The 23,867-nt window shown below is 33.9% G+C and overlaps 2 protein-coding genes across 2 annotated transcripts; one reads left to right on the top strand and one right to left on the bottom strand.

Annotated features, from left to right (window-relative positions):
* Positions 1-1,558: 1,558 nt before the first annotated feature.
* On the bottom strand, positions 1,559-22,567 carry LOC133337013 (uncharacterized). The gene is made up of 10 exons (XM_061545277.1): positions 22,412-22,567; positions 6,853-7,444; positions 6,410-6,779; positions 6,158-6,353; positions 5,813-6,089; positions 5,505-5,736; positions 5,261-5,451; positions 4,709-5,011; positions 3,796-3,951; positions 1,559-3,471 (listed from the first exon to the last, which is right to left on the bottom strand). Exons 1-10 carry the CDS (start codon positions 22,562-22,564, stop codon positions 1,559-1,561), a joined length of 4,383 nt encoding a protein of 1,460 aa, XP_061401261.1. The 5' UTR covers positions 22,565-22,567.
* Positions 11,233-15,380, top strand: LOC133336993 (probable cytochrome P450 28d1). The gene is made up of 8 exons (XM_061545257.1): positions 11,233-11,417; positions 11,476-11,614; positions 11,671-11,778; positions 11,838-11,939; positions 13,758-14,177; positions 14,225-14,351; positions 14,414-14,683; positions 15,217-15,380. The coding sequence occupies exons 1-8, from the start codon at positions 11,233-11,235 to the stop codon at positions 15,378-15,380; spliced, it is 1,515 nt and encodes a 504-aa protein (XP_061401241.1).
* Positions 22,568-23,867: the final 1,300 nt, after the last annotated feature.

The following is a 23,867-nucleotide window of genomic DNA, read 5'->3' as shown; positions in this document are numbered from 1 at the left end:
AAAATAGCGATTTTAAAGTCTTACATACAATTCTACAATAAACAAATTGAACTCAAAATTAAATATTTACTTTAGTTGCCTGAAACCCGTAGTATCTCCTACCTCTATTACATGTAAATTTACGCGGTCAATGTTAAGATTGATAAAATGATAAAACTCATCTCTTTTATGGAACGCATTTTTTTTATCGATATCTCAAGTCAATACCGTTTCCTTCAAACATTGACATTAACGATGTTTAATAGTCAAGACAAATAAATATTACAGAAATTGGCTTGCGGTTTACGACACTTTAAGGTAACAATTGATGTGATAAATATTCAACTTATGCTAATCAAATCGAAACAAGTATATTTAAAATTGTATTTATTCTCGTTTATTTAGAGGCATTAAAAGGTAAATAAATGTGAATATAACATTATGTATATTATATTTTTGTAGTTTGTTTTTTTTTTCTCATTTTAATCACAGCAGTCTTTATGTAATTTACGCCTTATATAGCTACACTTACTCTTAGGGAATTTTACTAAAATGAAATCAAATGAATGATGGATTTTGTGGAAGAATGCGGAATATATTCCGCAAATAAGATTCTGTAACAAATTTAAAACTAAAATATTAAAATATAATAATAAGGAATACTGCTTAATAGCAAGATATTACATAAATGATATAACATATACGTAGAATGTACATAAACGTGCTGGCGTAACTTCAAGCCTGACCATATATAAACGTCTTTGACTTGTAGTTTGTATGGAATGTTACATTTAACGACTAAAATAAAATTGCTTTCGGCCAATGTAGGTATATAAAGTTGTGCATCATTGTACAATGTAACAATAATTAACAGTACTTGTGGATTGAAAATTCCTAACTGGGCTAAATATATGTCTCATCGGACGTTCATACACACAGATATTAAAACTCTAACTTTGTGGTGAATCTTAATGTAGACCTTAATTTTAGAAAAACTTAACGCAAGACTACGACTATATTACAAGGTATACAAAGAACAATTGACATTGAGGAAAAAATGTTTAAAACATTAAATAGAAATAGAACTGCAGCACATGCTACTACCACGAGAATGGTGAGGATTTTCGGAATCTTGCATTGCGCTTCCATGATTCATGGTGATTCAGTTGTACTAATAATAGGTCATAGTTTTATGATAGACAAGATTTGCATTAATGATTTATTTGTTTTACTTAGCACTATACTGTTGGACGCAGGTGCGTCAATTCCCCACCAGCATGCTTCAACACTTGTCACAGTTTGAGTGACTATTGGAACTTTTTTAAAATTGAACAGAACAACAGAGAAATGAGCTATCGTGTCCATTCATATATACTCGTTGAGGGTCGGGAGGTCTTTATACATGGGACTTATAAGATTGTGTATGGCAAATGTATTTAATTTACGCAGTATTCTTAATATCTATTCGTTCTTACCCTTTTCAGGGAGTATTTACATATTCGGCAATATTAGATAGAGGGCATGGAATTCTGAACAATTTGAATGTGAACATTTGCCAATGATAATTAATTTTTTAGATCTAACCAGCTACTTGCTGTATATTTAGCTGATTTATTAATTGTTGGCACAGTTTGCCGTACTCAAATTGATCGCCAGAAATTCGTCTCAGTTTAATGCCCTTGCCTGAGCTTTGACTGTCACGGCTTCGCCCTTCACACACTTGTACTTCGATTTGTAATCCTCCGGAGTACTCTAGACTTAGATTGGTTGTGATGTAGGAGGGTGTTAGGTCCATTGAATATGTGTTGGACGCATCTGGTGGACCTCCGGTACTGGGCCTGTACTGTGTCCAACTTGATGAACCGGAGGCGATTGATGATGGCGTTTCAATTGTATGTAGAGTGAAACCTTTAGGAGGCATAGTTGAATCTATCGTTTGTTTAATGATTTCGAGTATTCGGGCTGTGTCCAAATTGGAACATTCGTAGGGCAAAGGAACTTCGTAGCACATATCTTCAGACATGCGACGTGATTCACACATAGAATCTGGGGTTAAATGTCCCTCGGTATGATCTCCTACTTCGGAGTGCGAATCTGACTTGAATCCCGAAGATGCGGATGGTTCTTGGCTGGGCGATACATTATTGGAATCATTGCTTAAGGAGTCATCCGAAAAGCCCAGAGATTTGTCGCTGCCTCTTCTGTCCTCAGAAGATGGAGCTGGTACATTTTGCTCTGTCTCAAGGTTTATTTGTTTACCCAAGATCCCACGAGTTACCGTTGGCATGTCATTTGATGTTTCGGTTATCATTAAATCCTGAAGCGACATTAGTGATATGACGTGGTGTTCAGACGAATCGGAGCTGCTCTCATTGTTGAATTGTGATGATTGTGCCACTAATGTTATTTCGCTGCCCTGTACATCAGTCAGACAAATCTGAGGATGCGAAGGCTGTTGCCCGGGTGATAATACGCCTTCTCCGGACGACAACGTACCAGACGATGGAGTGGGCGTTACACCACCAGTACATCCCGTGTATGGTGTCCCAGTTGTGATTGTGTGACTCATTTGAGTTGTGGCATTTTCTTCTTGTATTATGCATAAGTTTGGTGACGTGGGGGGTGTTGTTACCACTCTTATAGGTTGTGCAGGCGATAAATTCAATGGCTTCATTTCGTAGTAAGAAGACGGTGGGAGAAACCAGTTCTGCGTCACATATGAACCCACCGGTGTTTGTGAATCGTCAGACGCGGCGACGTCCATAGATAAATCCAAAGGTTGCATAGCAGCTGAAGCTATTTCGCTTGCTGCCGACGTTCCTCTTGTTATGGAACCGCCTCCTCCGGTTGTTAAATACGAAATTCCCTTCGTGATTTGATGCAAAGGAGATGATGCACCTCCTATCGACGTCACACTGCTTCCGCTGGCTAGAACTGAACCTGGTACCCCTGCGTTTGCAATTGCAGGCCCGCTATAATTTCCGCTACTTTTTGCAGCTGTTGGAAACGGCTGCGTATAACAGGATCCCAATATTGTGTTTGTATGCAAGCCTCCAGCTAAATTCATCTGATTACCCATAACATTAGGCTGCATTATTGGACCACTGGTTGTTACACAACGCCCACTTTCGCCCCAAACACTGCTCGTTTGTTCGCCGCCACTTTTTGAAATAGACATAGACAATGGTGATGTACTGAAACTATGCGCTTGCTGTAGCTGTATATGTGCCCCCAAACCTTCTGAAGTACTGTGTCCATGTGCTGCTAAACCCAGAAGATGAGCCATATCCAAAGGGACTTGTCTAGTGGATACAATAGTATTTGCAAGATCCATGCTAATTCTTTGCTCTTTAACTAACTGGTCTAATAACGGCACGACGGTTTTAAGAGCCTCAGGCGGTATTTCGATGTCTGGTGAGGCCAATGAAGACGGTGTGCCAGTACGACGAAAAGCATTATGGAATCCAGAAGTTTTTCCATGTATCGGAGACCCTTAATAAAATAAAAAAGGAAATCAGACATTCCCCTACGTATTTAGTATTTTTCAGATAAATAAAAATTATTAATTTCCAAGCAATGCAATCTAATTATTGTATAACCACATAATTGAATATGTAGTATCCTTGTATTATCAAGATATACATTTTCCGGGCCGTTAAGTATTTTGAGAAAAATACATTCAAGATTTAAGATCTTTATAATTAAAAGTGCCGGTTTCACGAAAATTATGTGCAATTTTTTATGTATCCAAAAGACATTTTGGAAACCGAACATAGCGCTAACGGACGGGTTAAAATGATATAATTATCAACCTACCTGGCAAACTAATGGAGTTTTCCAAAAGTGGTTGACTTGGAGCAACCAAAAAATTGCGCTGTGCGATTCCTTTTTGTAGATATTGACATTCCTGGAGGGGACCCTGGAATTGTGTCTTCGATCCCTCTGAAGCACGGCGTACAGGACTGTAACGACCTATAAACAAACCATTTGAATATCTGAATATTAGTACGTTGTTTTAAATGAACAAAGAAAAATAAAATAAACCGAAAATACATCAATGTGTTAACTTAATATTAAAAATAAAAACGGATGTAATTCCAAAGTAAAAGCACTTGCAATTTATGTCACTTTTTGTTATAATATCATTCTATTACAAAATATATTCTATTTAAATTTAAATTAATAAATAGACCTAGAAAGCCTATGATAAATAATAAATTTGAAGTTTTATTCTTCACTATTTGTATACATATATCCTTGGTATATAGGCTTGTGGTCTCAATTGGATCTTCAATTATATATAACATATAATGTAAAACATTTTTTATTGATCACCATACGTGTGTATATTATAGAGCTGAGGGTCTTCAACAAAAATAACTCTCAATTTACTTTCTAAAATTTTTTGGTGTATACCAGCACTGTGCTGTAATGTTGAGTGTCATACAAATACCGAAATATATTTTAGTAGTACAAAAGATAAGCCCAAACTATTAACGAATTTCTGAAAGATTCTATTAGATACGGCAATGGAACGATTGATTATACAAATACCGAAATATATTTTAGTAGTACAAAAGATAAGCCCAAACTATTAACGAATTTCTGAAAGATTCTATTTGATACGGCAATGGAACGATTGATTATATTCAAATTATGCTAAAACCAAGACAAACCAACAAGTGTAGTTTTTACTACCACCCATAGCAATGTGTATAATAAAACTTACCAACTTCTTGGACGGGTGGCAATTTACCAGATTTGTTATAAAAACGTCTATTGTTATAGACTATATTCGCTGAGCTTGCAGCTGTTGTAGGACTTAATGACATTGATGTAGTACTTCCTAGGACTGAAGTGCTTACGACGGGATAATTACAATTGTTAGTCGAACTATTGTAGGAAGAACTCACACCGGAAGGCGGCGATAGACTAAATCCACCGGAATAATTGCTTTGCATTTTTAAAGCTGGTGGTAAGTAATTACGATTCATGCGAGATTCAACCTCTCGAATGAGCTCCGGACTTATAACTTGTTTATATAATTCATTTTATGAATAATCAAGCAATGTGACGAACAAATCGTCAACATTGTTGTGTATGAAGCCAAGCGTCATCAAATAATTAGAAAACATAAAATAAGAAACAAAACAAAAATAAACAACAAAAATTAAAATTTGAAAACAAAAACATAAAAATGCGAAAAATTAAAATGGTTTATGGGAATCATGCGTATGCGGCTGCAGATAGGTCTGAATGAAAAAAAAACACCTCAATTTACCTGGCGGTCTCTCTGTCACAGTTAGTAGACCGGTACGACGTGTACGTATACCGGTGCTAACACCACCAGAAGTTTGCATACCCACTGGAGTTTGAAGCTTAGGGTTAATACTACATTGTTCCCCGTGGTGGTTTAGTGATAAATCTTCTGTACAACCGACAGTGTGTCGTTTGCCCCGCATTTGCATATACCTACAAATATTCTACGTTAGCACTGGTATTTAGTATAACGACATTACTATCACCTTTGAATCTCTTCCGGCTTTTCATCCTGATTAATACTCGGATTGTCCGCAGGAACTCGGTTATTTACACTGGCAGTAGAAATATGGTCGCTATTGGGCCCTTTTGTTGGATGCATAAAATACGTCTCGGCTTGTTCTGGCGGCCCATCAACAGTTGATGACTGATGGCCGGTAGTGAAACAATATGGCAAATTAGCTCCACCATCTGAAGCTCGACGGTTGAAGGACCCAGCTTTTGTAAAAAAAATAAAAATATATGTTATTTAATACCTATGGAGGAATTGCTCAATTGCCTTAACGCCACTTACTTGCTCCCATTACCAGTGGTGGTTTCAACAGATGTTGATCCTTTGTAGTCAAGTAGTGTAGAGGTTGGTTCTGCAAGGTCGGCAAATTGAGTGGTGGATAAGGATACATTTGTTGCTGATTTTTCGAAGGTTCGTATTTAAAGTTCAACGCTATGACGTTTGGATCCTGTAAGGCATGTTCATGAGCAACATCGCCAGGTCCCACAGTATGTCGCCTTGTGTTTCCATTGCCTTGACTTGTAGATGATGATGTAGATAGTTGACTTTGATTTATATTCTAAAATAACACAATAAAATAGAGTTACATAAACATATAGCGCACAAGTGGTTGAAAGAATTTCATACCTCATTTGGTCCTTGCATTCGTTCCAACTCAATGTCACTGCTAAACTTCTCTAATTCGACATTCAGATCTGTCCATGGGCATATGGATTCCGGTTGGGCTACATTCGTATTCACTAGAGGGCTTAAGCGATCCATTGCATCTTGCTGCAGGGGTTCAGACCGATCTACCATTCCAGTCGTTATACTGGTCCGGGACCTGTGTGTTTAAACAATTCTTGGTGAAAGAAATATAAGCGATCGCAATTGACTTACCTGGCTCTATTTGCGTGCTGCTGCAATTTCTGATGCTCTCGGCGTCTCTGTTGCAATTTGTCGTATAGCAAGTAGTAGATGGCATATATATTATCGAAACGGTTCTCGTGAACGGATTGCGCAATTTTATCGGCTGTTAATCCTGACAGCTGCAGCATATGAGATACCACAACTGTGTCCAAATTAGGAACAGATGTAGTTTGGCCGATAGCCGAAACTTCCGAACTCATATGGGGAACATGTGTCTGCGAACAATCCCGTTCGACTTCGGCCATCCATTCACTAACCCACCGGTGCTTCATAACTTGTTTAATGGTGTAGCGCTTTTCCGGTTCCACCACCAACATGTTGCGAATGAGGTTTTCACAATCTGTTACCATTCACAACCAACACGAATTTGAGTAAAAAATAAAAATAAATATATGTATATCAGTTTTACTCACCCTGAGACATGAAATACGGAATGCGAAATTTCCCAGTCACCACTCGGCTCTTCAGTTCCAAAAGTGTTTTTCCGTCAAATGGCAGAGCACCGCACACCATTGCATATAGTACAACTCCCAAACTCCAAATATCTGCTTTGGGGCCGTCATATTCTAACCCCTGAAAAACTTCCGGTGCTGCATACGGTGGGGATCCACACCATGTTGTGAGAGGGCTACCGTCTTCGTAGTGGTTGCTAAATCCAAAGTCAGCCAGCTTAATGTTCATATCTTTGTCCAACAGTACATTTTCGGCCTTAAGATCACGATGAACTACTCCTTTACGATGGCAGTACTGTACTGCCGAGACTAACTGCGAAAACACCCTTGCAGCTTCGGGTTCCTTCATTCGTCCATTATCCACCAGATGGTCAAATATTTCTCCGTTGGCCGCGTACTCTGTTACTAGATATATCATAGTTTCAGACTGCATTACTTCGTATAGACGCGTAATATGTTGGTGTCTAAGTGTTTTCAAAATGGATATTTCTCGATAAGTTTTAGCCAGGTACTCTTCATTGAGACAAGTTTTGTCAATAATTTTTATAGCGACCTGCAAAATTTTAAGGAAAATAGAAATTATTTTTTAAGCGTCAGAACATCTCGTTCAAAACATCGTCGTTCAAAAAACTCCCTGTGACCACGATGTAAATTCAAACATGTGTTTAAAACCATTCTATTCGTCTTTATATAATTTAATATAATTTGAAACCTACTATGAGTTAGAATACATGTATTTATATGAATGTAACCGAAATACGTCGAACGTACAAAATTTCAAGTTGAACAATTTCAACTTTGACAGAAAGTATTTTTAATTTTTTTTCTTTTGTTGAAAACAAAAACAAAACATTCTGGAAATTTGAAATTTCGAATGGAAACCATGGTACAATTATAAAAGTTAACAGCAAATCCCAGCTGATTTGATTCCAACGTAATACTAGTGTCAATATGAATTTGACAAATTATGTTTTTAAAAATCACCCAACAGGAAAATTGGGAACGCATACAATTTGAAATTGTTCTTTATTAAATGTGCTCCCGTATTCAATTTACTCAATCTGCCTGCTGGGAAAGTTTGAGGAAGCAAATCTTTCTTCAAGGAATAGCTCGCTATTCCCAGCATATTCATATGTGTTACACATATATATGACAATGGCTCAATTATAGGAAAGATGTGGAAGCGATAGAAATATAAATTTGATAGATTTTCATTCATGTTTTTCAATTTTTATTTTGAGGATTCGAAAATATTTCATTTTCAAAATAAGCATAATTTGATGATAATTTGTTTGTTTGTTTACATTTTTCTGTCAAATGAGTTGACACTAATAGAACTTACAACAACAAATTTCCATGTGGTTGTTGTGTCGTTTTTTGTACAACAATACTTGCTGTTACCTTCTATTATTATACCATGAATGGAAACTAAAAATATGTGGATTAATTTAATAAATTTTCAATTTTGTTTTGCGGTTTGTATTATTTTCTTGAAGATATGGATTCGAAGTATTTGGGTAATACGGCCGTACACAACATTTTGCCATAGTGGGGAAGTTGAATATTTTTGTACGCCCCGTCGGATTTTAGGTAACGTTGTTATACACAAATCTTAAATGTCAATATTTATAGATAATAATTACATATCGTCAGCTAAAATGCAAAAAGGCGTAACTAACGAAAAATTGAAAATTGTCTTTTTGAATGAATAAACTACATGTGTTGACAAAGTTTTACACGTCTGCGGTCAAAAAGGGAGCTTCTATTAACAAAAAAAAAAAAAAACAAAATGACGTAACTACAAGTGAGTTTATGTGATAAATGCAAAAAGGCGTAACTAACAAAAAAATCAAATTTTTACTTAATTGTTATGACTGCCATTAAACTAAATAACTAAATTTGTTAAAAAAATTATAGTCTATTATTCGTCATATGCAATATCACCCTGCCGGGCATACTTTTTCATTTCACATGACATGTTTATGGTTTTCATTCAAAACAGTTTTTTGCTTCTCCTACACAATTATGCTTTTGTTAGTTGCGCCTTTTTGCATTTTAGTTAACAATGTAGATAATGGATTTTAATTACAACCTCAAAATATTGAAAGAAAACAAAAGATGACACGGAAATAATTAAATAATTTATTCAGAAACGTTTAAATCAAGAAATTTTGCTTTGTTGTAGAGAAAGAAGGATACATAATAATAATACAATTTTTGATATTAATATTGAAAAAATTCACAACAATTGTTTATTTCCTATATATATATATCGTTAGCTAAAATGCAAAAAGGCGTAACTAACAAAAAATTGAAAATTGACTTTTTGAATGAATATTGTGAATGTCAAAAAACTACATGTGTTGACAAAGTTTTACACGTCTGCGGTCAAAAAGCGTAACTACAAGTGGGTTTATAATAATAATATAATTGAAAACCAGTTTTGTTTTATTTAGGTATACATCTGTCAGTGTATTAAAAGTGAACTTAGAAAAATCTTCATTTGACATGTTTATAGTTTTCATTCAAAACAGTTTTTTGCTTCTCCTACACAATCATGCTTTTGTTAGTTACGCCTTTTTGCATTTTAGCTAACGATATATATATATATATATATATATGATATGTTATCTACAGACATACATATATTGTAATCAGGACTTGTCGTCAATAAAATTCAATGTTACAATTATATATATATATATATAGACACATGTAAATCTTGAAAGCAGAAAATTGTCACAAGTAAAATTATAAAAAAAATTCGAATCATACGTCTTCATGAGACTACTTTGTACAATTATACCATGCCTTAAATTATGCTAATAACATTGTTTAATCTCTCAAAACATTATCCTCCATCCACGGTTTCAAAAATTGAATGATATTTTTATTTAATTCGAACCTACAATAAAATCTCCCTATACAATTTTTAGTGAAAATCTCAACAACTCTTTCAGATTCAGAGGATTTTTAATAATTTAATTGTAATCAATCGGTTCTATTCTGCACATACGTAGCTATCGTATGAACTAGGATAAATGTTATCAGTCTTCTTATTTTCTACCTTGGTTTGTGTTCAAAAATAGGGAATTTTATAAAAATCAAATTTCCTAGATCCGCCATTTTGTTATTTTTATGCGATTTTTATAATCCTAGTTCATAACAGAGGCAAACAGGTATTTATTTTATTTATTCATATTGTATAATACAAAGCCTTCATGTTCAAACATAATATATTACATTGCAAAATATAACCTGAATTTTAATTCTAAAATCTTAATTCTAATTGAATTGGCTCCCCAGTCTTTATTTACATTATAGGTGTTACTAAAATAAATATATATAAGTCCCATTAGCAATAACATATCCCAAAGCATCAATTACTTTATATTATAATATGTAAATAAGTGTAACAAATGTATAATGAAACGTGAATTTAGTCTGTGTGACTTGATAAGTACATTCTAAGCTTCAAGCGAAAAGCATTATTTGAGTGAGAAAATATGCGTAAATCAACCGGCAAATAGTTCCAGACCCTGGCTACTCGAACCACAAAAGATTTTTCAAAACAAGAGTTACGTATATGTGGTATATTAATTTGAGTATTCCTAGTAGAACGGGAAAATGTAAAAAGATTAAGCAAGAGCTTTGGGTATCCGCTTTTAACAGTTTTAAAAAAGTGCAACGTATTCTTTTGAATATCTGTGGAATATTTAGATTCCGTCGTTCCAGTGGCCGGAAATCATGCCCGCTATGGAAAAGAAAGACTTTTCTTTCATAAAAAAGCTACAAAGCAACAACGTATTGGAGGATTTTCACATTATTTTTAGTATAAATATAAATGTTTGTAGACTGCTAATTTCTTAAATGTGCTCTTCGGACATTGAAATTATTGTGAATAAATAAAAAATATGTTTTCAATTAAGTTTCCTATCGTTTAAGTCTTCGAATACCTATGTGCAGAATTATAACTCTTCAATATAATACACATCCATTTGCCAACCATTTGAAAATCGTCGACATTTCAAATGAAGAATGCGGGTCCCTTAATATAATAATATATATTTAAATAGCGTCCACTTTCGGCGGAGAGCAGATTAGCTAAAAATACCAATTTCATTTATTCAGCTGTAATGTTTAATCAGGATTGATACGGTCCACCAATTATAACTTAATTGAAGCATTATTTACCCTAAGAGATTGATAAGATCGTTTATATGTAGAAAGACAGACCAGTCACAGATCGTTGCATATTGATAATGAGCACGTTCTTCTGGCAGTAATGCTAATCGACAAGACAGGATTCTCGCCGAGTCTTTGTTGAATGCTTCTGCTATGATGTTTATTGTCGTCGGTGCGGTTGCTTTCTTTCTTTGGGGTATTTATGTTTACTTGACATGGAACTTTGATCACTGGCGTAAAAGGGGAGTACCAGGCCCAATACCGCAAGTATTACTTGGTACATTCCCTGGTACTGTATTAGGCAAGAGGAATTTAATTTATGATCTGGATAATATATATAGGTAAGACGATTTCATTCAATACCAGTCCAACATTTAAATTTCGTTCCATTCATTACAGACAGTTCAAAGGTCAAACACGATTTGTAGGTGTTTTCATGACCAGAAAACCACAGCTATTATTGATTGACCCGCAATTGTGTAAGGACATTTTAGTTGGCAACTTCAAATGTTTTCAAGATAACGAGTCATCAAAATGGGTAAGTGTTAAAAAAACAAGTACTTATGCATGTGTGCCAATGAACTTGTAATGCAGATGGACCGTCATAAGGAACCAATATCTGGAAGCAACCCCTTTGTTCTTCCGTCGGCAGTTTGGAAAACAAAAAGGACAGAAATCGTGCAAGGGTTAACACATTCCAAGGTTCGTAGCTTTTAAAAAGAAAAGGCAAACCCATTTAAACATTCGCCACTATTGTTTAGATTAAAAATATGTACCCTATTATTGACTCCATTGGAGATAGACTTGTGCAATATCTGCAGAAGATGATGCAAAATGATGTGTTTACCATTGACGCCAAAGAGGTATGCCAACGTTCGTTATGTACAGTGTTGCCAATTTAGCACTTTTCGTGCTAGATTTAGCACTTTTTAAACTCGTTTAGCACCAAAAAAAATCGATCTAGCACCTAGCACTTTTTTTTAGCATTTTTAATTTGTTCCAAGTTTTTTTTTACAAATTTTAGTATCGCTCCAAAAAATTTTCGTTTTTCGATTTCACATTAGCACATTGAAGTTTCTGTATGTTTCACATGGTGGGTTTGAATTTCCAATGAACGGAGCAGTACAGTCGGACGGGGCTATCCATATGATACCCTACGAAACTACCACAAGACTTAAATTTTCTGCGAAACTAATTGCCGTGTCAGTGAAAAATTCTGCGTGGTATCAACCTCATGGGTTATAATAATACTACAATACCATAACATAAAAAGTAAACATGATTTTATGTTTGACCCGGCCGAACTTTTTTAACCTCCACCATGAGGATGTCAATCAAAATATCTAAAATTAATGGACATACCGAAAAATAGGTGGTAAACAGATATTGAAAATGTCCAAACATCTAATGGTGGGGCTACCGTTATATGGGTTTATAATAAAACAGAGATCAATATTGATATTTCTGGTAGTGAGAAATAGTACGGAAATGTGCCATACAATGTGAACCCAAAATACAAAATTACAGCCAATTTAATTTAAAAACGGGTCAAAAAATTTTATATTTGACAGGTATAAAGTCGGACATGCGAAAATCGACATAGAGTTTTATTCTGATCAAGAATATATATGTAAAACTTTGTGGTGTCTCCCGTGAATATTTCGATGTGTTGCAAACGGAATGACAAATTTAATATAGACTCCACCTTATGGTGGAGGGTATAAAAACACTGTGAACAATTTGGGGTATATAAACGAATATAATTTAAATAAATGTAAAGTCAGCTTTACTTCTCTTGACAAGAAAAAATGTAATGGAATGTTTTTTTTTTTAAATTTACTGCTAAGGTCTTGGTTCATTTAATTAAAAAAAATTGACAGATCATTATTTAAGCAGCCATGCTTTTTCGTTGAGTAGATTTCCCGTATTTATTGGTTTATCGGTGTTCGGGTTACAAAGGTGGCATCTAAAAAAAAAAACAAAACTATAGATGTGGCACTTCACCATAACCGGAACTTTATGCAAAATTGCATAGATATCATCTAGTGTAATAATGGTAATTCTAAACATTATTAGAATACGTAGACTCCTGTAAATATTTACGTATAGCTCCCACACCTGGTCTTTGTCCTTCTACAATAAATGTATACGGCATAGAATACAAATTTTGTATTTTTCGGACAAAAGTCTTGGTCAATTTGAATCGCTCAATATACTTATTCATTAGCGTTTCCTTATGTACAATTTTGTGACCTCTAGAGATACCAGAAAAACATATAAACTGATTTTGGTTGACTTCAACAGCCAAATATTGACCGATTTTCCCAAACACAATAAGTGTCTTCACTAGCCAGAACAGGATATGCAAAATATCGTGACAAGTTTTTACTAAAATGTGAGTCCAGGACCAATATTTTGAGACGTTATAAGCTGTTGGAGCACTTATAACATCCCCACAAAATAGCTGCTAATTTTAATTTTAAGAAATAAAGATGTCATTATAAAATATAATCAAATTTCTTTATATTTAGTTTTAGCACTTTTTTCTGGCACTTTTCTAAAATTTTTAGCACTTTCTAGCATATTTTTCAACAAAATCTAGCACTTTTTCTCCATCAATTTTTGGCAACATTGGTTATGTATAATGTATGTAGTTTCATTAATCAATTGATATTTCGAAGGTGTCATTGCTGTACACGGCAGAAGTTGTTGCCGATATAGGCTGGGGCATAAAAACCGATAATTTCAGAGCAAAAATTCCTAAAGAAAACTGTATTTTTTTCCATATGTCTAAGCGAATGATTGCCCAGACGTTCAGGGCCTTTAAGTACTTTTTTCTCATGGGTATATTTCCCGGCGTACGACACTTTCTGTACGTTCGATTTTTCCCAGTGGAAACAGACCGCTTCTTCTTGAATTTAACTCACTCCGCACTGAAATCCAGGCGTCGGGCACCAATCAGAAATGATTTTCTTCAGCATATGCTGGAGTTGCAGAGCAGAAAGGGCCTCTCTGAAACTGAAATATTGGCTCACCAATTAACACTCCACTTCGATGGCTTCGAAACATCAGCCACATTACTAAGTCACTGTCTCTTGCTGGTAGGTTATGAATATTATAGTTGCAATTTAATTTAATTACATTACAGTTGGCCAGAAATCCGGACAAGCAGCAGATATTGCGAACTGAAATACAGGAACACATGGTTGCCAACCGAAATATTTTAGCCTTCAACGATTTAATGAAACTTCCCTACTTAGATCAATGTGTATCAGGTAAAAATGTTCAAATATACATAAGCATAGACCGAGCTTTATAATCTCATTCTTGTTATCAGAAACACTGCGTATTTTCACTCCTCTACCATTTATGACTAAGCTTTGCACGGAGACATGCTCGTTCCGAAATGCGGACGGTGTGAATTTGATTTTACGACCTGGGGACGTTTGTATTATTTCATTGTACTCTATACATCATGATCCCGAATACTATCTACAACCGGAGGAGTTTTGGCCGGAACGATTCTCAGATGTGTATGGCGGCACCAAACCGTTTAAGGATACCAGCATATATATGCCCTTTGGCGACGGACCACGCATTTGCTTGGGTATAACTATTTTTTTTAGCAAAAAAGAACAATTTTAGCCTAAATCTCAAAACAAAATGACATTCCCTATACACCGCTATGATAGTTGAGATCAACTTATACCCTTTTTAAGCTACATGGTAAATCGAATAATAATCTAGATTCTTTGCAATGGTTGCAAACATTGTATGCAAATAGTCATTACAATTATAAGACCCCGCTGTCACTCATAGATACACCTCTTGCAATAGACAAAAAACCCCTTTCCTCTCTGAAATGAGTCTGTTGACTATGTAAATAATTTTTAAATGCTGTTTTGTTTAATTGTTTGATCCTTTTAGCAAAAACTATATCCTCAAAAAAAAAAAAAACATTTAAGAAAATCTTGCCATTTTCCTCTAAAACGGTCTTTGAATAATTTTGAATTTTTCGTTTTGAGTCACTTGACCGCGCATTTTCTGAGTATTTCGTCGTCTATAATTTTTTTTTTTTTGGTCTAGTAAAATTTACTGTGTAAACCCTGTCGTATAAATCTTTTTTATGTTTTTTTATAGGAATGACGTTTGGCTTAGCACAGACGAAAGCTGCCATCGCAAAACTTATTCTGAACTTTGAACTAACGTCCAGCGAGGAAACGCGCAAGGATAACTATCAGTCCGCCCACGGCTTCATAATTGGCTTGGATGGCGGTATATTCTTAAATCTAAAACAATTCTAAATATTTCATATATGTAAAATAAAAACACGACACGACTGGTTAAATAAAGTTCTAAATGTAAAATAAATCAAACAATTTTTTTTTTTACAACTCACCCTTAATACGTTTTTGTAGTATTTTGGTAAAAAAAATTGGTCGGTCAATTTGAAACATATTGTATAAGCATATAGTATACGACAATTATTTCCTTGTTGGTAGCACATTAAGCCACCCCAAACAACGCGGCCAAGAGAGATGCATTTATTTATAGAACGTAAACAAGAACAAGGTCGTAGTTAGCAACCTGCAAGGGGCATTATTTTGGGGTAAATTTATTCCACTTAGTACCGATGCGCCAAACATTCATCACCTATTGATATCATTATTATTGACGTAAGTATCAGCAATTAGAATTGCCTCACAATATTCATATTTATTTTATGCTTCTGGTCCCATCGTCTATGTTGCAGTAATCATTTGTTGTTATTAGTGTTGATGGTCGTCAGTATTACATTATATTTCGATAAATTAATAAGCTGGCTCTCCTACGACAATCGGAAACCAAGTATCGTCATTACACGCAACTCTTAAAAAGGTATTTAACTTCGAAAACAAACATTCGTTTCGATTCTGTAAGATCTACACATGGAACACATATTGTTAATTTTCGGTTTGATTTGTGTAAGTCAAATATATCGCACCACTATAAAGCTATTAAAAAGTTTTTATTTCAATATTTCCAGTAGACCATTTGACGAGCAAACCCGGAGTGCATATTAATATTCCCTCATTATAGATTCCCTAGTAATCTGTTATAAAACATTACAGGATAAAAATGACCAGAGCGAAATCTAATACGGCACTGATATGCGAAATAACACGTCTAAAGGCTCAACAAAAATATCTGGAAGCAAATCAAATGAAAATCACACCCGGCAATTTCTCCAGCATATCCTCTTCCCACCTAGTATCCTCTTCAGCAGCAGCGGCCGAATCAAATGATCTTTTAAATTTCATAGTCGAAATAAACAACCTAAAATCTCAACAAGAAGCTGACGTGAACAAGTTTCGTTTGAAGTTACGTACTTGCGCAAAGGAAATTTGTCACGAAATAAAACAATTGCGCGAAGATACTAAACATAAAAAATCTATTGAAAACATATCGGTCAATATAATCGGGGAAAGGATCATAGATATTAGCACGCGGATTGAAGAATTACAAACAACAAATTTGGGCGAACTTAAGTCATTGCAAGATAAGTACCCTCATTTAGAAAAGGACGTTATGATTTTGCATTAATTATCGTTCCAAGATATATAAATACACATGTAAATAGTTTCCAACCTGTTAAATAAAATTATTTATAAACAATAAACTAAACTATAATTGAATTATCCATTTTAACTGGATAAAATATCAAAATATCTTCAAAAAAAAAAAAAAAAAACTAATGATTGTGCACGCAAATTTGAATAAGAATATTTTTTGTGTATTCTTCAAACAAAAAATTTTGGTTTCTTTTTTTTATTTATTTAACAATTCCAAAGTCCGAAGACCACATTTAAGAAATTGACAATCGACAGAATATACTTATAACAACAATAAAAAATTTTAAATTAAATCTATATATGCTTGGCTTGATGCTCAATACAAAAAACACAAAACTCAAACAAGAAAATTAAATTCAACATTTACTTATCACAAATTTCCAAAAGGATAAAAAGTGAAAGTAAATAGAAAAAATGACCTAAAACTCTGCTAGCAGTTTAAAAAACTACTCGGTTTGCCGAGCAGAAATAGCTCATCAACAGGCATTGCAAAAAAAAAAAAAAAACATAAGTTACAAACTTAGCATCAAACCCAGCATTAAAAAATAATATAACAGCTTAAAATAAAGATCAGGATTGTAATTACTACTAAAATTTATAATTTTATAATTTATTTACGTTTACTTTTGAAACTACGACATGTATGTGCTACAATATTCATAGATTTCCTAGATCTACAATACGATTAGTGAAATCGTAAAATAAATAAAATGTTCTAAAAGACATTCTTGATACAACATTCTTGGTTTATCTGATATTTGGGCCATGATTTAGCTTTGTTAAAACAAGCAAAGACATCATGGTATATATTTTTTTTTGCTATACCTTCGTACTGACAGCAAAGCTATAATCTTGCCGTACTTTCTTCAGAACATCTAAAATCGGAATGTGACTTATATAAGAATCAAATTTTTGATAAAAACAGAAACTTATATATAGTAAACATTATACGGCATTTACATTAGAACTTTTTACCGGGTTAACCTACTTTATGAGGATTTATTTGGCATATATTCAAAGGAATTGAAAATTTAAACCCAATGGGTTAACCAAATCCGGTTCAATGTAAACGACCTTTTAATTCAATATCGGCTATATAAGCTAAATTGCTTCATGTATAGGGGAGCACCTTTGAACACTTTTTGTTTTCAAGCCTTATAATTTTTTTTTATTTTATAATTTTTGGTTTCTTATAAATTTTAACTAATAGGTACATATGTAACCTTTAAAATGAATATACATATGACACACTATAAGCTTGATAAATATATTTTATTACTGTTTTAATGGACGAAGTCAAAGTGTTCAAAACTGTCCCCCCAGGGGAGCAGCTTTGAACAAGGGTTGTCATTTTTGAACGACATGGTTTTTACAGTGCTTATGTTCAAATATGTACATATGTATTTTATTTATACATATCAGAAATACATTTATTCATTAAAAAATATACATTTTCAAAATTTAAAATAAATTAGATCAAAATTTATTAATACATAAAATGACTTAAGGGGACCCCCCCATTCTCGGGGTCAAAATTTTTGTTGACTTAATTCCAATCTACACTAATTCAAGAGTGTCCCTGCAAAATTTCAAGTGAAAATCTCAAGAACTCTTGAAGATATAGCCAATTTATTGTGCTTCTCAAACTTTAAACACGTTTTTCTCTAAACATTTTTTTGCGAATGGCGGGCACGACAACTCAAAAACTAATAACCCAATCGATTTCAAATTTTTACACGTTTCTCTGTGAGTGTATAGCTATCGTATGAACTAGGATAAAGCCAATCGGTGAAAATCTTCCTTATTTTTTACCTAGGTTTTTGGTAAAAAATGGGCGATTTTCCAAAAATATTTTTTCAAAGGTCTGCCATTTTGTTAATTTTAGAGCGAAGTCAATAATCCTAGTTCATACGAGAGCCAGACATGTACTCCTTCTAACACCGTTGGAATTTTCGGATTCCGATGTTCCAGTGAGGAGTTATCATGCCCGCCATCAAAAATAAGGACTTTTCTTTGATCACAAAAAACAACAACAAAACAACAACAAACATTTTTTGTAAATTATTTTTCTTTCTTTTTAAATCTTCAAATATATATGTGCCAAGTTACAAACCTTTACAAGCATTGGTATTCATTTACCAGCCCATTTAAAATCTTAAAAATAAAAAATCGAGAATGGGGGGGTTCCCTTAAAAACAAAAATTAATATGGTGAAAAATACAGTTAATTTCGTAATATCATTAGCCCATTTGAAATTTTGAGAAATCGAAGCCAAAATTTAAAAACTTCGTTTTTACTCGAGTTTAATGGGAATCTTCAAAGGTGCCCCCATGGCATTTTACGGAAATTTATAACTTTTTTGTAAAAAATATATATATGAAAGAAATTACATTAGTTATGTTTGAAATGATTGTTGGAATGCAAAAAAAATGTTTAACGACAGAAAACTATCATATAATTTTTTCCTGCGCCCTTACAACCAAATGAATAAAAGTTTGGTCACCCATGCACAATTTGTCGACAACGGAAAAAGCAAGCAAAGTGGTTTACGCAGATAGAGAACAAGATTGCCATATACAACCAGTAAGGAAAGTAGTAAAGTCGGACGGGGCCGACTATATGATACCCTTCACCACTATGGGTATATTAAACAGGACTATTTACATGAAATTGGATGAAATAAAATATGTAATATTTATCTAAATGTGAATCTACCTAGATCTATCCATAAACATGTCATTCGTTAGTTACAATGGGACAAAGGTATGTAAATCAACTTCAAACAAATATAAATAGGTCATCCGTTGGGCTATGTCTGTACTTCTAGAAAACGCAACTACGTAATTCTATGCTCAATTTTGTACGTTGTGCAAAATTTGATGTCAATCTGACTAACATGAGGAGTTTGATGCCCAATTTACTTGAAATCGGTCGGAAATATATATGGAAGCTCTATCCAAATATTAAGCGGTTTCAAACAAACTTGTCACAGGTTAGGTTATACTAATTTCAGAACGTTTTGTTCCTATCAGCCAATTGGTTCCTATAATAAAAAGGAGCTATATCTAAATCTGGACCGATTTTCACGAAACAAGGCAGACATCACTCTAGGCTCAATTCAGTACGTTATGCCAAATTTCATGCAAATCGAAAGATATATAGCGACTTTAGTGCACCATTTACATGAAATCGGACGAAACTATATATGGGAGCTATATAGAAATCTGGACCAATTTTCTCGAAACTTGGCAGACATCACTCTAGGCTCAATTCAGTACGTTATGCCAAATTTCGTGCAAATCGAAGGATATATAGGGACTTTGGTGCACCATTTACATAAAATCGGACGAAACTATATATGGGAGCTATATCTAAATCAGGACCGATTTTCTCGAAACTTGGCAGACATCATTCTAGGCTCAATTAAGTACGTTATGTTAAATTTCGTGCAAATCGAACGATATATAGGGACTTTGGGGCACCATTTACATGAAATCGGACGAAACTATATATGGGAGCTATATCTAAATCTGAACCGATTTTCACGAAACTTGGCAGACATCATTCTAGGCTCAATTCAGTACGTTATGCCAAATTTCGTGCAAATCGAACGATATATAGGGACTTTGGGGCACCATTTACATGAAATCGGACGTAACTATATATGGGAGCTATATCTAAATCTGGACCGATTATCTCGAAACTTGGCAGACATCACTTTAGGCTTAATTCAATATGTTATGCCAAATTTCGTGCAAATGGAAAGATATATAGGGACTTTGGGGCACCATTTACATGAAATCGGACGAAACTATATATGGGAGCTATATCTAAATCTGGACCGATTATCTCGAAACTTGGCAGACATCATTCTAGGCTCAATTCAGTATGTTATGCCAAATTTCGTGCAAATCGAACGATATATAGGGACTTTGGGGCACCATTTACATGAAATCGGACGAAACTATATATGGGAGCTATATCTAAATCTGGACCTATTTTCACGAAACTTGGCAGACATCATTCTAGACCTAAATGATTAGGCTGTACCAAATTTCGTGCAAATCGAAATATATATAGGGACCGTTTACATTAAATCGGTTAAATATATATATGGGAGCTATATCTAAATCTGAACCGATTTTTCCCAATTTCAATAGGGTTCGTCCTTGAGCCGAATAAGTGACTTGTACCAAATTTCATCCAAATCGGATCATAAATGCGACCTGTACTTTGTTTACAATTTAACATCTACAGACGGACGGACAGACGGACGGACGGACGGACATGCATAAATCGACTCAGAAAGTGATTCTATGCATATTCTCAAAAGGAACCATGTGTCTATCTCGTTTCCTTTTGCCTGTTACAAACATATGCACAAAGACATAATACCCTGTACCACAGTGTGGTGAAGGGTATAAAAATGTGGTTGCGGGTCGGAAAAATTTTAAACCAAGATTTTATGAGCGCTGTTCAAAGGTGCCCCCCTCTCCCCTACTTTTTAAACCAGTGGTGGGCATGACTATGTGAGAGTAAGTGTAGGTGAGCGTAACTGAGAATTAATTACAAAAATGACTGAGAAAAAGAGAAAAATCAGAGTACGTTTTTAACCATTAACGCTATCGTATGATTTTGGAAAGTTTTGGTCACATAAAAAACACCTGCAGTAAACATTTTTATGATAAACCCACGATTTTTTTATTTCAAAATCCTAGATATAGTGTATTATATATCGCATGTAATATTTCCAAAAATAACGGTTTTTATAAAAAAAAACATTTTGAAGTGGAGACATATTTAAAACATCCTGAAAAAGAAAAACATTTAAAAAATCATTTTGATTTAGTATAGTAACTCAATTAAGCATCGTTAATACCGTTTTCAGGTAAAAATTAAATATTTCTGTAAAATCTATATAAATTGGCAACGATTTATACAGTACACCTAACATTTTGTAGTTGCTAATAATATAAACAAGCTTTAGCATTGATTGCTATTTTTTTTTTACTGTGCGTATTTGCATGACTGCGCTACATATTTTGAGGATGAATTGTACAAGCAATGCTGTAATTTTGTAATTCGCAATAAATAAGGTATTGCGCTCCTCCTTTATAGGGATGGTAAGACATCCGTATTACCTAAATACGCAACGCAACAAATTTTTCAAAAAAAAAAAAAAAAAATCAAAAATTCTAAAATACGCATTGTCAATGTTGAAATTTTTCAACTTTATATTTTTATACGCAATGCGTATATGGGTAACATTAATTGAAATACATGTATTTAACTTTTGAGGTGAATAAATTCGTACGCATACGCATGAATTTAGGTACGAACCTGAAAAAATTTGTTGCTATAAAAGTAAACATTTCTTGCTGAATTAAAAAATGTTTCATCCACTTTCGCCGTTTTCAACTGACACACATTTAGATAAGGTCCTTGCGTATGTGGATAATACGGACGTTCAACAAACAATGTAAAGTTGAGAAGGTGGGTATTCTAGTACGCATATGCATTGAATTAGGTTCGAGCCTCACATGTATTTATATGTGTTTTACATTTCTGGTGAACAACGTCGAACGAGCTAGTCACATTTTAAGTAATGCTGTTAGATTTTTGAGTTTAATAAAATCATAACGGGATAGCAAGTTAATAATAATAATAATCAAAATCATAATAATAATATATGAAAATAGAGTATTTTTCTAAATATTACATACCTTTGTTTTGGTGACAATGTTTGATGCTAATTTAACAACAGCAAAGTTCCCCTTTCCAATTGTTTTCTCCAAATCATAGCATCCAACCCTTAATAGCTTATCCAAAGATATTTTGCTAGTGGAGGGCACTTTATAATTTTGTGTTGATGACATTTTGGCGCTCCTTGAATTAACTGCCCAATAAAATGTGGTGTTTGTGCGATTTCTCTATTTAAAACATATAACCGTTTATCGTCACATTACCCATAAGATTCGCCGACTAACGCGCATGACTACATTGGTATCGTTTTTATCATTTCGATAATTCACATTGACGACAAAAAATATCGCTATATTTGAATATAATAACGAATATATTTTGTATATGTATAGTTTTTAGTTTTTAATTAGATTGTTTTTTTTTTTGGTTCTCGTGGACGAAATAGGTTCCGGCCTTTTCGCAGTTGTCGTAAGTAAACAATGTCTTCTAGCAACTCATAGCATAGTTGAATCCGAACGAAACGACGTGCGTCCATATTTTGTTATTAACGCTATTATTTATCTAGAAGTACCTGAAATGCAAAGAAAAATGGATTTATTAAAAACAGGACATGGTCTATATTGTCAATATACAGTTGGGTTCATAAAAATAGTAGGAATTTTATAAATATACAAATGTCATTCAAACAGCCAAATACGCACATATAGTTGATCACTGGCGTACAAAATTTTGAAGAATGGAATGTAAATATCGATAAGGCGAATAAAGTCCCGTGAGATTAGCTGTCGCTTCCTTGAATTTCTCTAGTTAGATGAAATTCATGAAAAATTTACCGTTCGAAGTTAATGCAAATAAAAAATAAATAAAGCCAAAAATAAGCTAAAGTGTTTTATAAACAAGAACAATATTTTGATTTGATATTTTTATTAATTACCATTAATTTACTTGATGGTATTAATTTTTATTGGGAAGAGGAAATCTTGTCTACGAAACCATTGCTTTTACCCAACATGTTTGTGTTATTTTCGTTTTTATGAACAGGACAAAAATTCACTATTTCTTTTTATTAGCAATTTTTTAAAAGTAAATTATTTTTTTCGGGAATAAAGCGTTGAAAATAATAAAAACGAAATAAAACTATCTATTTGCGCAATTTAATTAGAAAAAATAAGTTTTTCTAAACAATTTTACAGCTCAGTAAACCGCCAACACTACTGAAGTTCACTATTAATGTTAGATAAACTTCAGTACGTACTGCACTAATATTTTAATGAACACAGCTGTATGAGCATGTTTAGTTAGTGTAAATAGTGTACATTACAACGACAGTTGGATCTAAGAATTCACCGAGTCCAAATCACGCACATTGGTATGTGTTCGAAACTGATCCCCGTTGCGTTGGAGATTTGACAATTCCAGTCCGGCAAATAATTTGTATTGCAGCATTTTTCGGTTAATTGCACATCAAAATTTGCA

Source organism: Musca vetustissima, unplaced genomic scaffold (genome assembly GCF_032173495.1).
Source record: "Musca vetustissima isolate MV318-11 ecotype Yass unplaced genomic scaffold, APGP_CSIRO_Mvet_v1 utg6013, whole genome shotgun sequence".
NCBI classification, from domain to species: Eukaryota; Metazoa; Arthropoda; class Insecta; order Diptera; family Muscidae; genus Musca; species Musca vetustissima.
This window is presented reverse-complemented; position numbering and strand designations above follow the sequence as displayed.